Genomic DNA, 16,035 nt, shown 5'->3' on the forward strand with positions numbered 1-16,035 from the left:
GGTCCTGGGAGCAGCATCTCGTCTCCACCACTCGCTGGCTATAGGTCTCAGTTTCCTTATTTGTCAAATGAGCGTAATGGTACTTGTCTCTTAAGGTTTGGGGGAGGATGAGGGTTACTTTGGGTAAAGAGCTTAGAATCAAATCTTGCGTTTCCAAAGAACTTAATTCATGTTGCCTTTGTTACGGGAGGTTGCGGGCACACCGCCCTTGAGGGGTGCGAATGGGGGTGGAGGACCCCGCGGTCCTGGGTGGTGCCTGCCGTGGGAGCAGCGAGCTGGATGCGATCCTGGTCGGTGCGTCCGCTGCCCTTCCCCAGAGGGGGCTGGTCCCTCAGCCTTGACCAGGCCCCCAGCCTTGTTGGGGGAGGAGGCTGTGTGTCCCGCTGTCCTCTCAGCCAGGAGCGGGACCGGAGGAAGAGGGAAGAAAGGGAGGGTTGGTGGCTGGCCTTCGAAATGCAAGCGTCCTATACCCCGAAGATGGGCTTTCTGCCAGGCCCAGCCTAGCTGACCTGTAGCCCCCAGAGCAGGGAGGTAGCTGTGCTGACCTCGCAGGCCTGGCCTTGAGCAGTGTGGGAACACAGATGGGGAAGGAACATTTCAGCCAGACAACTGAGGTCTGCCTGTGGTTTGAGAGGGAAGAGAGTCTGGCCAGGAGGAGAGGGGCCCAGCATCTTCTTTGTTCCTTTCTGTCACCTGGGAGGTAAGCCCTGCCCTTCCCTGTAAGCATCCTGAGGGCCTGGGCTATAGAGAAGACGGTGGTGGGGGGGGGGGTGGCGGCAGGGCCAGGGCTCACAGTCAGCCACTTAACAGTGGAGGAAACTGAGGCTCAGAGAGGGGACAGGCTGGCTGAAAATTCCAGGGGCCAGGTCTGGACCTTGCACATCTAACTCCCGCCAACTCTGCTCCGGGAGTCTGCATTCCCTGGGCAGGTGCCGACAGTGTGTGCCCTGGGGTCCTAGAGTCCAGCCTCAACTGCTCCCTGGGGACAGGGCCGCGGGGAGACTTGACAGGGGGCCGCACAACGTGCCGGCAGCACGGAGCTGGCACCAGGGTCCCTGGACTGCCTTTGGGAAATCCAGGCACCTGAGCCCAAACCCAGCCTGGGTCAGATCTGGGACTCTTCTGATCTCTTCTCTTCTTTAGGTGGCAGGTCCCTATAATCCATTCTCAAATTATAAGAGGCTTTAATTCTCAGCTTCTAAAAGCTCTGGCGTGTTCATTTGTCTCTTTCTTTCTCCCTCTCTGCCCTTCTCTCCCTCCTTCCCTCTCAATTCCAGCCTTTTAAGTGTCACAGCTGCTTGAAGCGAGGCTGAGAGCCCAGCTGGCTGTGGCTGACTTTAATGGAATGGCTAACCTGGGGACGGAGCTGGCAGTGTCCCCTTTCCTCAAGAGCTGCTGCTGCCAGCCTAAGGGAGGTGGGATGGGGCCTCACACACCTCCAGCTCCCTGGGGACCTCTTGCCTGGAAGAGTCAAGGATGGTGATGAGTTGCCCTGGGGAACATCACAGCCTGAATGGCTCCCACAGCCCATCTCAAGCTAGCTAATGGCGTAAGAGGGGAGGGGAAGGGCTGGAGGCTGGAAGGGAGGTTGCCGACAGGTTTCTTATGTGTGTGGAGTCAAGATTTTTGAGAGCAACATGTTTCTCATGTTGACAACAGGTGCTCATGCTAAAAAGGATACACCATCACGGTGGGCTGGGAAACTAAGTCCAACCAAGCTCTGTGGATTTTCTTTTTGCAGGACTTATCAGAGCCTTTGATGTGCTAATACATAAGACCAAACAGGGCCTGCAGCATTTCTCTAACTGGGAACTAGCACTTCTTAGAAAGTACTCTGGCAAGTTACTGCTTGATAAAGATGGGGAGACAGTCTCCTCGAAGGGATAGGACTCTGGAGACCACAATGACAAAAAGCATGGCTTTGAGGTTGGGAGGCCTTGGGTTTGAGACCTGGCTTGGCTGCTTACTTGCTACGTGATCTTAGGCATCACCTAACCTCTTTGAACGTCACTTTCATGATCTTTAAAGTGGGGGTAATGGGGAGACTGGGGGGCTCAGTCGGTTAAGCATCTGACTTTGGCTCAGGTCATGATCTTGCGGTTTGTGGGTTTGAGCCCCACATTGGGCTCCCTGCCGTCAGTACAGGGTCTGCTTGGCATCCTCTGTCCCCCACTCTCTGCCCCTCCCCACTCTCGTGCGCTCTCTCTCTCTCAAAATTAAAGAAACATTAAAAAAAAGTGGGGGTAATGATAGCACTTGCCTCACAGACTTATGTTGGGGGCTGAGTGATAATTTGCGCAATGCTTTGCACGATGCCAGCACAAATTGAGCACTTGCCAAATGGAGCTGCCGTCCTCCCTGTCCTTGGATTCCGGGGTTCCTCCCCCTGTGCCAGACAGACCCTGTTCAACCCCACCCGCCATGTGGCGTGGGGCCAGAGTGCGGGGGCAGTGGGGAAAGGGAGTAGAGGCCCGAGGCCCAGGGCATGAGATACATCTCGAGGCTGGCATCAGGGAGGAGGACTGGTGTGTGGAAAGGCTCGGAGGAGGGAACCCCCAAGCCTGGGCTCGCCTCTGGTCGAGTGGCAACTCTCTGTTGGACCCCCTGAGGCCTCTTAAGTGAGTGTTCTGCTCACAGGCTGCAGGGTGTGTGGCTTTGGTAACTGGCTCTTGGGGAGGACTCAGTGTCCTTCTACGTGGACAGACCCTTTCCTTCCCCCCTCGCAGGGAACTCTCTGCTTCTCCCCTTCCTCGGAGAAGCCGCGGGGAGGTGGGGCTGTGGGGCTGTGCGGGCAGGGTCGGCCCTCCGGCAGGTCGGGTGCGAGAATGCCAGATTCACCCCAGGTGGTGAGTGGGGCAGTGAGTGGGCACAGCCTTGGCATCCGCCAGCCTCTGGCAGCCAGCAGCTAGCTTCATTTTTACTCTCCTTTATTGTAGAAGAGTTCCTGACAGCTGAAGTCACTGTTTCCCCCAGCCATCCCAGAACACCCTTCCAGGGTGATCCTCCGGCCTAGGTGGTCCCCTAGCTTGACCACAGCCGCCTGTTCCCAGCTCCCAGTTGGGGAACGGGAGCAGAGGGAGGAGACAGTGAGCCCCGGCAGAGGCTGGAGGGCTGGGCGAGGAGGGGGCTGTGGCCCTGGGTCCCACTCAGGACTCCGGGGACTCGCCCTTTGATTTGTTGGATACATGGTGTTTCTAAGTGAGATTTACTTTTTAATGATTTTTTTAAATGTTTATTTATGAGAGGTGGGGGGAGCGGCAGAGAGAGAGGGAGACACAGAATCCGAAGCGGGCCCCAGGCTCCGAGCTGTCAGCACAGAGCCCAGCATGGGGCTCGAACCCTCCAACCACGAGGTCATGATGACCTGAGCCGAAGTTGGATGCTTAACTGAGCCACCCTGGTGCCCCAGTAAGATTTACTTTGATCAAGTAATTTGGAAAGCACCAGTGGAGGGTCTTCAGCCCCCCCCCCCCAGCCCACCCCCCACAGAGGAAACACCTGCAGGCATCTGCTCTCTGTTCTGTTCTAACTGCCTTCCCGGCTGCCCTTTGAGGTCTGAGCAGCCCTCTGTTCCTCCCCCACAGAGCTGACCTGCCCCCACTCTCAGCCGTCTTTGACTTTCTCCTTGCTGCTCTGCATACTTGCACTCGCGTGTGTGCACACGCATTCGCATTCGCATGCATGCTTACGCTCGCAAGGTTTCATGCTCACCCACCCTCTCCTTTTCCCTGTCCTGGGTCAAATCCTTCTTTCCTAAGCCCCCTGCATGGGACTCACGGGGGTAGCCCGAAGCACCATGCTGCCCCCCACCTGCTGGAGAGCATCTAAGGATCCAGGCTGGAGCTGGAAAGCCGAGCTGGGTCCTCTCCCTTCTGTCCCACCCCCAAGGAGGGCCAGATGGGGCTCACGCCCGAAAACCCCCCTTCCACCCATGCCCTCCTGCTCCCTTCTGTCCTTTGGGAGGCCCCTTCCAGGTTCCTGGCACCCTGCTAAGTGCCAGGTGAACTGCAGAGGAACACAACATGTCCTTGCCCCCAGCCCAGCCATTGCCATTCAGCGGCTGAGTGATCTGGGGCCGGGCCCCTGCTGTCTCTGACTTTCTCTGTAAAACACGGTTACCGTTAGCCCAGGCTTGTCACCCATGATTCCAAGCCCTCGGAGTCTCAATCCATGGGATGCTTGTTAAAGCCAGACTCCCCACTCCCACCCCCGACCTGCTGCCTCTGATCCTCAGAGTGTGGGGCGTGTGAAATGCACTTTAGTGAACTCCCTGGCATGGTTCTGGCCCTCGGGCGAGTCTGGGCACCTCTGGAATGAAGTCTTGTGGCAGGGGGGACCATATAGAATGGGGAGGACCATATAGAAGGGGGAGGGCTCCCCCTCCCCCCAGGAACACATAGTTAATTCTGGTAGGGACTGGGCGGTTGGGGAACACTTCATGGGGAGGGTGTGTCTTAACTGAGTCCCAGTAGGTGGGTTGGGTCGTCCTAGGGATAGGGCAGGCATTCCTGGTAAAGGGTCAGTCTGGAGGTGGCACCGAGGTGTTTGCGGTCATCAGGGTGTGTGACGGGAAGGAGGAAAGCAGTGGGGGAGCAGGTCTGGGCATCAGCCCAGCCGGATATGTTGGAGAGGTGCCTGCCCAGGAAGGGTTAACCCCAAGCCCGATCAGGTCCTGTCCACTCAGCTTCCACCTCCATCCTCCGAGGAAATGGGTTTTCCAGGAGCCTGGACTGGGCCAGCGGTGACTCGTGGCTCTACACGGATGGCAGAGGAAGTGACTCAGGCCCCGGGGGGGAGAAAGTGAGCCACGGGTCCCCTGCCCGCTGCCCCCTCCCGCATCGTGAGGATGGGCAGGGCTGGGCCTGAGCTGGAGCCAGGCCTCTTCTCTTGGGGCCAGCAGGGCCCGGGGGTGGGGGTGGGGGAAGTGTCAACTTAGACGAGCCGTGGCCACCCTTCACTAGTGTTCTTGGGGACCTTGGGGACCCTGTGATGCTAACCCATTGTGTTAAGCTGGGCTGGACCGTTCTGTTCTCTGCGTGTGTTTACGGAAGGCCTGAAGTCAAGGGCAGCCGCTCCAGAGGGGGGGAGGTCTCTCCTGAGGTTTGGCCCCCAAACCCCCTCTCCCAGGCTGGAATTGTCTGCACTGCCGGTGGTCTTGGCCACCCCCCTCATTTTTCTCTCCTTTTTTGAAGGGGGGGGGGAATCTCCCAAAGCCAGGGGAGCACGTATCTCTAGGACCTCTGCCTGTACCACTTCTGCGAGGAGCCCTCCAGAGCGAGACCCAGGCCTGTATCTTGGCTCCACCTGGAGTGACCTTGGATCGGACGGCCCTTCCCTAGCCTCAGTTTCCTGGTCTGTAGAATGGCCAAACGGTAGGACCAATCTGACACAGCGGCTCTAGGGATTTCACGTGACAGCGCAGGTGACCCCACCGCAGAGATCGGCGTGGTGCTGCTGCTGGGATAGCCCCCCTCGGCTCCCTAGTCCTGGCCCAGTGCTGCGTGAGGTTTCACGAGGGTCTTGCCTGCGGGCCGATGGTTGGTTTGAGGAGTACTTGGTGGCCAAACCCTGTCCCGCTCTGCCGGTCCACAGCTCCCAAGGCCAGGGACGAGGTTCTGTCCACATGGTCTGTGTAGAGGTCCACGTAGGGGCCGCTGGTTGCTGAGTCTGGGGTTCAGCCTCCAAAGCACAGGATCCCTCCCTCCGGGCTGAGCCAAGTGGGGGGCACCCAGGGTGGTGACTAGGGCATTCTGCAGCCCCACGGGAGGTGCTGGGAGAGTGTGGCCCCCATCGAGGATGCTGATGTGGGCTGCGTGGGGTGGCGGGTGTGTGTACAGGGGGCAGATGGTGGGGAGCCCCCCTGCCCATGGGCAGCGGGGGGAGGGAGGGAGGAGGGTGTGATGAGATGGGCAGTGGGCGGGGTTCTCTGTTGCCCGAAGTGGGGATGGGAAGGTGCTAAGTGAACAAGCTGGGCAGTGCCCTCCCCCTTCCAGGTAGGGGCTGGAATCTTCTCATTGTCCCCAGTCCCACTCTCCTATCTCCTATCTTCTGTTCTGTGAACAGCCTCGGGTCCAGGCTACAAGGGTGGGGTTTCAGTCTCCCCATTGCACTCCCGGATGGGAAGTTTCATGCTCTAAGAATTTCCTGTCAAGGTGCTCTGGAGGCTGAGCTGGCCAGGGCCACAAGGCAGGGGGCATGGAGGGAGGGAGGGGTGGGAGGAAGGCCGGGGGCTGACTTAGGGTCAGGCGTTAGCTGGTCAGAAAGCACACAGAGTTATTTATCTGACACCCATGGCACCTACCACATGCAGGGTCCTGTTCTAAGTCCTTTACAAGCATCAGTTCATTTGCAGGAGGCCCAGAGAGGGAGAGTAAGTAGCCCGAGGACACACAGCAAGTGAGCAGGAAAACTGGAAGTCGAACGCAGACAGTCTGGCTCCAGAGTCCTCTCCACTGCCTGAGAGTGGGTTAAAGGAAGCCAGGCAGACCCTCCCACTCAAATCCCCAAAATGTCCGTGGGGACAACGTTGTCCATTTTGGACTGGCTGTTGAAACGGCTAAGATGGAGTGGAGACGAGCCTGGAAGTGTCAGGGTCGTGCAGCTGGGCCTGTATCTGTGAGTCCCTTCCATGGTACTCTTGGGGGTGCGGCCTCGCTCATGCCCCTCCAGTGACTAGAAGTTCTCTTCTTCGTCTTGGCCTTTTTGCTCTTGAAGCTCAATCTGGGAGGGTTGGTGCAATGTGGATGATTCTGCGCTGTCCTGGGCCCTCGTCTACCAGTAGTGGGAGCTCACTCTGAACAGTCAGCCGGCCAAAGAGAGACGTGGATTTTGGCGAGCTCCATCCTTGCTTGCTGGGTCATGTCAGGAACCCATTAGCCCTCTCTGGGCCTTGAATCCGAATACCATAACATGGAGATTTGGACCAAATTCGCAAGTGATCCGTCAGCTACGAGTTCACAAGTGTAGAGCCGTGGCCACTGTGAGGGGGGCTGCCTGGAGGAGGTGACATTTGGATCAGGGATCAGAGGTAGACAGCAACAGGGACTGGCAGAAAAGAAAGGGGTCCGGACATGCTGCTGTCTCTGGATGCTGGGTTTCCTCCTGCTGGCCTGAGGTGACAGGAGGCAGTTTTGAAAGGAGGCAAAATGCTCAGAGAGAACACAAGGTGAAATCTAAAAAACCACAACGTGGGTAACAGTGGCCTTTCCCTAAAACACTTTCATATGTGTTAAAAAGAACATTGTTTTTAAAAAGTTTATTTATTTTGAGAGAGGGCGCACGCCTGCCACAAGCCGGGAAAGGGCAGAGAGAGGGAGAGAGAATCCCAAGCAGGCTCCGTGCTGTCAGCACAGAGTCCTATGCGGGGCTCGAACTATGAGATCTTGACCTGAGCCAAGTCAAGAGTCAGATGCTGAACCAACTGAGCCACCCAGGAGCCCCTCATATGCTTCTTCTGAGAGGTCCTGTGATGCCACTGAGGCAAGATGATGACACGGTCTGAACTGACAAGGTCTAAAAAATTGGGGTTCCCTTATGCGTGGTGGGACATAGGAGCCTGGCTCTAGTTTCAGGGGGCCAGGTTAGTTCAAGGAAGGAGACAATGAGCTCCTGCCGGGGCCACCTGCCCCTCGAATGCTACCCTCAAATATTCTGTCTGAAAGCCACCTCATCCTGGAAGCCCCCCTTGGCTTCTCCTGAACTTAGACTCCTTGGGTGCACCCAGTTTTCTAGGCTTCCCTTTGTCTGGCTTGTGACGGATGATTGTATCTGCAGCCACAGCCATATGCAGGTACCCATGCAATGAAGATGCCTGTCTGTGCCTGTCGGCTCCCAGCTCAGTCACAGGGCCGGCTGGCAGTGGTGAGCACCAAGCCACCTGGCACCTCTCTCTGAGTGCCAGGCGTGCGGGTTCCCTGCCAGGCCCCACAGTCCCGACCGGGTGAGGAAAGCCCTGGCCTCTGGGTAATCTTGGCCAGGTCGTTTAACCCCTTGGGCTTCAGATTCCCTGTCTGTGAAATGGGCCAAGAACGGGGCCCACTCCACGGGGTTGAAGCGAGGATTAATACAGGCACAGAGGTGCGGTGGGAGAGCACAGGCTGGCAGATTGGCTCTCGGCCAAGAGATCCTGGGGATTCCGAGGGCCCACTCCACGCTGGGGTGGAGCTGGCGGGGGGGAGCTGGGCCGTACTGTCAGCGTGTCCTTGTCAGACTGAACACGCTTCTGTGTTTCCAGCTGTGGGGGAGGGGGTGCGGGGGAGGGCTGGGACCTGGCTCCCCCTGGTGGTCATGACAGGAAGCACCCTTTTCCTCTGTTCCCTGCAGAGGGCGCTGTGGGTGCACTGATGCTTCACTCCATTTCCCTCACCCCTCCAACCGCCCGGCCTTTGTCCCACAAGCTCAGTGCACTCGGCCCTGTGGGTAGAGATGGACCAGGGGCTCCCTCGCTAGCGGAGGAGGGGGGGGGTACACCATCCGGCACTGCCTGGAGGCAGAGGAGGCCCTGGCCAGTAGTGGGAAGCAAAGGAGGCCAGGACTGACTGTAGAGGGAGGTGAAGAAGGCTTCCTGAAGGAGGTGTCCTCTGAACTGGGTCTTGGGGATGATGATGGTGAGGTTCCTGGAGGAGAAGCCGGAGGGCCCCCTTTCTCCTGCATCTCCCCCAGGCCTGGAGGGGCAGGGTGGTGGGGGTGGTTCCAGGTGGTCCTGGGAAGCCTTTCCCACCAGATTCTGGCCAAGATTACCCATCGCTGCTGGGTCTGGAGGGAAGTCCTATTGGCCCCATTTTCTGTGACTTACACAGGGTCGTGCAGCAAGTGAGGGGAGGAGCCAGGACTTGAACTCAGCCGGGCTCTGGACAGCTGCCGCCCCTTGATGCTCAGCTTCTGGCAGCTCTGGCGAGGTCCACGGGCTGTATCCACACTTGCTTCCCCCCCTCACATCCCACACCCACCCAAGCTACACTGGCTTCCCCCTCTGCAGGGCCGGCCCAACCACCTTGCGGGGCCGGCCCCGGCTAACACTCCTGGCCTCTTTCAGGCGGTGACTTCTCAGGGTGACTTTGGGGAGCAAGATGGCCACCCAAGTGCTACTGCAGACAGCACTGCTCCTGCTGGGTCTGCTCTTCCTGGTTCAAGGTAGGCTATCTTGGAGACGCTGTGGGACCATTGTGATTTACATTAAAATGCCCCCATGTCAAGGACAGCTGCCAGCATATCCACGCACCCCTTTGGGCAGGCACGGGGCTTTAGACACAGTTAGCAAGTGGACGGTATCTTGCAGAAAAAGGGACCCCTTCTTTCTGGCAGATGCAGCCCCACAGTGCACAGTTTGAGATGGGGAACATGGATTGGGTTTTGGCCCCACTCACTTCTGCAGCCAGAACATCCTTGTGCAGTGCACAGCCTGCACAACTGTCTATGGTAGGCATGGCCTCAGGAAGTATTTTATTGCCTTTTTTTTTTTTTTTTTTTTTTGCCTTTGGGGCACCTGGGTGGCTCAGTTGGTTATGGTCTGACTCTTGACTTCAGCTCAGGTCATGATCTCACAGTTTGTGAGTTTGAGCCTCATGTCAGGCTCTGTGCTGACAGCCCAGAACCCTCATGGGATCTTCTCCCTCTCCATCTCTCTCTGCCCCTCCTCCTGCTTGTGCTCTCTCACAAAATAAATAAATAAACATTAAAAAATTGTTTTTGCCTTTGAAATTATCATTACTTTTTAGTTCTTTTCATCATTTGTGAGCAGGGCACATTCACATTTTTGTAGACCTTGGAGGTATAGGCCCGTGGAACATGTGTGAGTCCCAGGCACCGGGATCCTGTATTCTGGGCCCGCCCCCCTCTTCTGCCCCTGGCTGCTCCCTGCCGGAGAGTCCCGTCTATAGTCTTTCCCTCCTCAGGTGCCCGTGGCAGGAGCCCCCGTGAAGACTTCCGTTTCTGTGGCCAGAGGAATCAGACAGAGAAGAGCAGCCTCCATTACAGGCAGACATCAGACCTGCACATCTCCATCAAGAACTCCGAGGAAGCCCTCACGATCTACGCCCCCTTCGCGGGAGCCCTCCCGACCTCCCGATTCTTCCCCGACCCCAGGGGCCTCTACCACTTCTGCCTCTACTGGAACCGCCATGCTGGGAAATTTCATCTTCGCTATGGCAAGAGCGACTTCTTGCTGAGTGACCAAGCCTCTAGACTCCTGTGCTTCCGGCACCAGAAGGAGAGCCTGGCCCAGGGTCCCCCACTGCTCGCCACCTCTGTCAGCTCCTGGTGGAGCCCCCAGAATACCAGTCTGCCCAGTGCTGCTGGCTTCACCTTCTCCTTCCACGGTAAGGCGACCTCCAGGCAGAAGGAACTTGCGCAAAGGCCTGGAGTCTGGGCAGTGGCCTGGGCCGCAGAGCTTAGCTTTGTTCCCGGGCACTGGGGAGCCATTGAAGGTGTCTGAGGAGGGGAGGGGTGTGATCCAAGATGTGCTTCAGGAAGTTTGTGGGAAGGTAGGGGGTGAAGGTAGAGGGGCAAAGTCCCATCCAGAGGCTGCAGGGAAGGTCCAGGCGAAGGAAGATGAGGCTTGACCAGGGTGGGAGCAGAAAGAATGGAAAGACAGGACCGGGTGTCAGGAGCCAGAGGCCACACAAGCCCCCTGCCCCCCCCCCCGCCCCAAGAATCCTCCTGGGATGGGCCCTCTCGGCCCAGGTGTGTAGGCAGAGGGACACCTGGGTAGCTGTGTCCCAGCCTACCCTGCTGGGGCTGGAGTTGCGGGAAGGCTCCGTGTGGCAGAGCCCCCATCTGGCTGGCTTCTGGGTGACCTTGGGGGACTCCACCCCACGTCTTGGAGCCTCAGTTTCATCCTCCGTAGAACTGGGGTTGGAGGCCTTCAGAGTCATGTGAGGGTTAAATGGGAGTATGGCGGTGTGGCACCTCCTTCACTAGCCTCAGGCCTGTCTGTCTGTCCTCTGCTCCAGACCCCCCCCAGAAGGCCTCCCACAATGCCTCGGTGGACATATGTGAGCTGAAAAGAGACCTTGAGCTGCTCAGCCAGCTTCTGAAGCACCCCGGAAAGACCTCGAGGAGGCCCTCGTCCACCCCTGCCAGCCAGTAAGCGTGGCCCCCAGACCCGGAGGTGGGCAGGACGGTGACCTGGAGCAGGAGACAGGATGGAGGAAGCCTCTCCTGGGGCTGGAACATTCCCTTCATCTTTCCACCTCCTCCCGGAGGAATGGACATACAGCCCTCAGGCCAAGCCTTTGTCAAAACTATCACACTGAGTCATCCCAGGACGGCCACCCAAGCCCTCTTCCCCGCCAAGAAAGGAGACCTGATGGGCCCGTTTGAGAGCTTGGCAGACTGAGGCCCAGAGATGGGCAGGGCTCCTCCATGGCCAAGAGGGGGTCAGTCCAGGCAGAGCTGGGCCCGGAACCTGGTGCTCAGGATAGACTCCCCTTTCCTGTTTGCTCTGATGATCCAGCTTCCTCTCACCCCACCCCTGCCCCCCCGCCCCCCCTCCCACAGGTTACTCTCTCCTGCGCCAGCACCAGAGGGCTGTTTTCTCTCCCTCCCACCCCCCACCCTCTGCCTGCCTCTTTCCGGTGTATCTGCCTCGTCTCCCCTTCTTGCTCCGTCTCCCTACCCGCCTTGATCAACCTCTCCACCCCTTCTCCCCCTGCTAGGCAGCTGCAGACCCTGGAGTCGAAGCTGACCTCTGTGAAGTTCACGGGGGACACCCTGTCCTTCGAGGAGGACCTGGTCAACGCCACGGTGTGGAAGCTCCAGCCCACAGCCAGCCTCCAGGACCTGCACATCCACTCCAGGCTTGAGGTCAGGAGGCAGGGGCCAGGCTGGCCGGGGCAGGAAACAGATGTGGAGGCGTGAGCACTCTGGGAGCCAGATGTGTGCTGACAAGGAAGGTCTCCGGCCCAGGGAATACCCTGTTAGTGGCTACCCCATGGCAGAGGACCCTCCCCAGGGATGGGGACAGAGGGGGGGGGGGACCGGCATCAGAGGCTCCTATGGCACCCCCGTGTAAACAGAAGACCAGTCCCAGCGTGCCTGTGGGTGCGCCTCAGTCTCAAGGCTGCCCCTTGAGGGGCTGGGAGCTGGGAGTCCTCACATCCTGCCACCTGGGGTGCCGTCTGCAGCACTGGCCTCTGAGGCCCAGACAGCACAACACTGCGTGAATCCCCCTGGAGCCCTGGGCTCTAACCACAAGGCTCCCCAGCCAGCGCTGGAGCCAAGGACAGGAGGGCTTCCTGAAGGAGGTGGGCTTGGAGGTGGCAGCATCCAGGGAGGTGTTGGGGGTGTGTGTCCAGGAGACCTAGGAACCCACCGCCGGCTGAGCCCCGCAGGGACTCTGGTCCGCAGGAGGCACAGAGCGAGATCCGGGAGTACTCGGTGCTGCTGCCCCGCGTGCTCTTCCAGAAGACCAAAGGCCGGAGGGGGGAGGCTGAAAAGAGGCTGCTTCTGGTGGACTTCAGCAGTCAAGCCCTGTTCCAGGTACGGGGCCCACATCCTCGTGCCCTCCCCTGGGGAAAAGCGGTCTCTGTGTGGTGGGGAGGTGGAAGGCAGGCGTGGAGCCAGGCCCCGTCCTCCGCAAGTCAGAGCCTTTCCTTGTAAAGTCAGAAAATGGACCGTGACGTGCAAATCTCCCCCGGAGAAGGCTAAATTATGTTGTTTTCACTACAGTGTAAATGACTACACGTGCAGGAATTGTTTACAGAGGGAGCCTCCGCATGTCGGAGCAGCGTGTGGGAGTCTAGAGAAACCAGGAAATTCCTTGGCCTTTCTTCTCAGCCTTCAGGCCTCACCACCACCCCCGACCCCCCACTTTCTTCCCCCATCCCATATATCTAGGACAAGAATTCTAGCCAAGTCTTGGGTGAGAAGGTCTTGGGTATCGTTGTGCAGAACACCAAAGTAGCCAACCTCTCGGAGCCTGTGACGCTCACCTTCCAGCATCAGCCACAGCCGGTGAGTGGGAGCAAACCAACCAAGGACACGAGGGTCCTTCCTTTCCTGCCCTGCCTTCTGAATCACTCACCTTTAACAAAATGACCCGCTGGCTGAGGGCACCAGACAGTCAGGTGCAAACGGGGTGGTGGCCTGACGCTGACTTCCTCAGCCTGGCCCAGAAAGGAGAAGACTGTGATGGGGTCCACTCTTCCTTTCTTGTCCCGGCAGAAGAACGTGACTCTCCAATGTGTATTCTGGGTTGAAGACCTGACATGTGAGTGTGGAGGGGTCCCTGAACTGGGCAGGCATCTGGAGGAGAAAGGGGGTCTCGGAGGGTGGGGAAGATGGGGTTAATCAGGGAGGGCTTCCCGGAGAAAGGTGAGCTTTGAAGAAGGAATGACGGCAGAGTGGATGTTTGCAAAGGCTTGGAGCAGTGATGCGATCGTGCGTTTCGGGGGTGTCCGGTGGGGTCCTAAAGGACTGGGCTTGATGAGAGCCCCACGGAACCCCTCCTCAGTGAGCAGCCCGGGGAGCTGGAGTGACGCGGGGTGTGAGACCATCAGGAGAGAGACACAGACGTCCTGCCTCTGCAACCACCTGACCTACTTTGCGGTGCTGATGGTGAGCAGTGCCCCTGCCCCGCAGCCATACCATGGGCTGGATGCCAGCCACTTTGCACATACATGTTGTTCATTCCTCACACTAACCCCCGAGGTGCCTCCTGCCGCCGTTCCATTATATAGATAAGGAAATCTAAGTTCAGAGAGGTTAAGCAATTCACCCAAGGTCACACAGCTAGTTAGTAAAAAAGCTGCTCTTTATTCCCAAATGTTGGTGCATGATAAAAATGCAGAGCCCTGGCCCTAACTGAGAATTCTAATTCCACAGGCTGGGGCAGGGCCACGAGTACATTTCCAGTGAGCCCTCAAGGGGATACTGAGGCCCATTGTGGAGGCCCTCACAGCGGACTTCAGGGTTCCCGAGGGCACAGAAGCTTTGTGTCCTAGGTTCACCCTCCCAGAATCTTGGGACCCAGCTTCTGCGGGAGCGGAGTGGGCTTCCAGCTCTCCCGGGTGTGGGGTGCCCAGTCTCTCATGGGAGGCTCACTCCGGTGACGAAGGTTGTAGAAAAACAAGGAGTGACGGGCCGGAGAAGGGATCCCCTAGTGGAGGGTTCTCGACCGTTGTGAGGACGTGGTGAACGAAAAGTACAGACCCCTACCGCCACCCCACCCCCACCCCCCGCCCCCCGTCCGAGTAACGCACTCACGGGGCCACGCTCTGCTCAGGTTGGGGTGGCGGTGGTTCATAGACGCCTGAGGCCCACCCCTCCCCCCGGGGCAAACCCTCAGTGTCGAGTTGGGGACGCTGAGGCCAGCCCTGGCCCGTGTCGTGGATCCAGGTCGCCTCCGTGGAGGTAGATGCCATACACAAGCACTACCTGACCCTCCTCTCCTACGTGGGCTGTGTCATCTCCGCTCTGGCCTGTGTCCTCACCATCGCTGCCTACCTCTGCTCCAGGTAGGGCCTGGCAGGGGCGGGAAACAGGGAGGGAGGAGAACCTTCATTCCGGGACCCCACCACCCCCGAGGCCCACCCTGGGGACTGGCTTGACCCCCCCGCAAAATGTGCCTGCGGTTGCAGGAGCCCTGGGAGGCGCGGTCAGCTGGCCCCGGGGGCTATACGTCCTGCTCAGATCTGTGGTGTTGGGACGACCTAGCACTTAACGATCTTCATTGTCTGCCAGCATCGAAAATCGAGAGGGGTGATGTAAAACTCTCGATTTCTGCCTTTGAATAATCAGATGTGTCACTGCTGGAGGCACATGATAATATGATGGTGAGCTTCCCACGTGCTACACACTGTTCTGAGTGCTTTACGAGCACAAAATCGCTTCAGTCTCACAAGGGCCTTATGAAAGAGAGCGCAGAGAGGGTAAGTGATGACTTGCCTGTGGTCACACAGCAAGGAAGTGGCAGAGGCGGCCTTAAACCCAGGCAGGCTGGGTCCAGGTATCTGATTCTGCAGAACCCCTGCAGGCATTCGAGTTTGACAAAGCCTCTCCCATCCCCCGATGGAGGCTTCTGTGAGTCCATGGCCGTCACTTGGGTGCCTTGAGGCAGAAGGTGCCCCATGGGAAGCGTTTGGTGGAGAGTGCCTTCGCCCATCCTCAGACCGGCTGTGTGGACGGGTCCGGACCGTCAGTGCCAGGCTTGGCCTAATTTGAGGTCCACCTGCAGTCAGGGCCTGGGCCCGTTTGGGCAGAGGGCAGACACTCTGAACCCTGTGGGTGTTCTTGACTGGGAGGAAGGGAGGGTGAGCTGTGTGCGTGCGTGTGCATATGTGAGCCCACAGCTGTGCACGCGGTGGGTGACAAGGGACAACTGGCAGGCTCAGGGGAGGGCAGGGGGCAGGACCACAAGCCTCCTGGAAGCTACTCATCAGTCACAAAAGTGCCCAAGGACAAGGACAGGAAACCTCAGGGACTGAGCATTTTATCTGTGCCAGACGCTTTACCCTGCGAAGTGGCTGTCCCCCCATTTCATAGATGGGCAAACTGAGGGGGAGGGGGAAGGGACCAGTCCAAGGTGGTACCAGGAGTTAGGGTGGGTGGGCGAGGCTGTTCTGTTGTGCCTGCTGGAACACGTGGTGGATGGTGCCAGGCAGAGCGCAGTTGGGGGCGTGGGGACCCGGGGAGGAAAGGCTGACGGTGCCCTGGATCATCAGAGCGGGGCTGGACTGTGCACACACACATTTGCAAACCTGAAGACAGACAGGCAGACATGCACACACACACACACACACACACACACACACACACATACATTCACAGACTCACAGATGCATGGTCGTGCAGACAGACAGGTGGACACAGCACATGGGTGGCACGGATTCTCCAAACACAGCAGCAAATCCAGGGTCTTTCCCCTCCAACTTTGGGAGCCTCTGGTTGACTCTCGTGGCTGGATTTGTCTCACTGGCTCTGTCTGGCTAAATCTGCTGTTACAGGTATCTGCTGTTACAGGTGCACACGGTGCCTCAGCCTGTGGCTGCTGGGCACATGGTAGGTGCACGGGGACAAGTGGGGACGACCTAGCTGCAG

The 16,035-nt window shown here is 58.4% G+C and overlaps 1 protein-coding gene across 7 annotated transcripts in view; it reads left to right on the top strand.

Moving 5' to 3' along the window:
* Positions 1-16,035, top strand: part of ADGRG1 (adhesion G protein-coupled receptor G1) — a 39,420-nt gene that overhangs the window by 18,703 nt on the left and 4,682 nt on the right. For 5 of the 7 annotated variants that reach the window (XM_042968624.1, XM_042968621.1, XM_042968620.1 and 2 more), the window contains exons 2-10: positions 9,035-9,132; positions 9,879-10,316; positions 10,950-11,082; positions 11,655-11,802; positions 12,346-12,477; positions 12,835-12,951; positions 13,162-13,207; positions 13,451-13,554; positions 14,335-14,453. In XM_042968624.1, coding sequence (XP_042824558.1) covers positions 9,069-9,132; positions 9,879-10,316; positions 10,950-11,082; positions 11,655-11,802; positions 12,346-12,477; positions 12,835-12,951; positions 13,162-13,207; positions 13,451-13,554; positions 14,335-14,453 — 1,301 coding nt within the window. In that variant the 5' untranslated portion in view covers positions 9,035-9,068. Of the gene's footprint in view, positions 1-474; positions 701-9,034; positions 9,133-9,878; positions 10,317-10,949; positions 11,083-11,654; positions 11,803-12,345; positions 12,478-12,834; positions 12,952-13,161; positions 13,208-13,450; positions 13,555-14,334; positions 14,454-16,035 lie in introns of those variants that run through there. The other 2 variants (XM_042968623.1, XM_042968626.1) reach the window with 2 other exon arrangements.

This window comes from Panthera tigris, chromosome E2, assembly GCF_018350195.1.
Source record: "Panthera tigris isolate Pti1 chromosome E2, P.tigris_Pti1_mat1.1, whole genome shotgun sequence".
Classification (NCBI taxonomy): domain Eukaryota; kingdom Metazoa; phylum Chordata; class Mammalia; order Carnivora; family Felidae; genus Panthera; species Panthera tigris.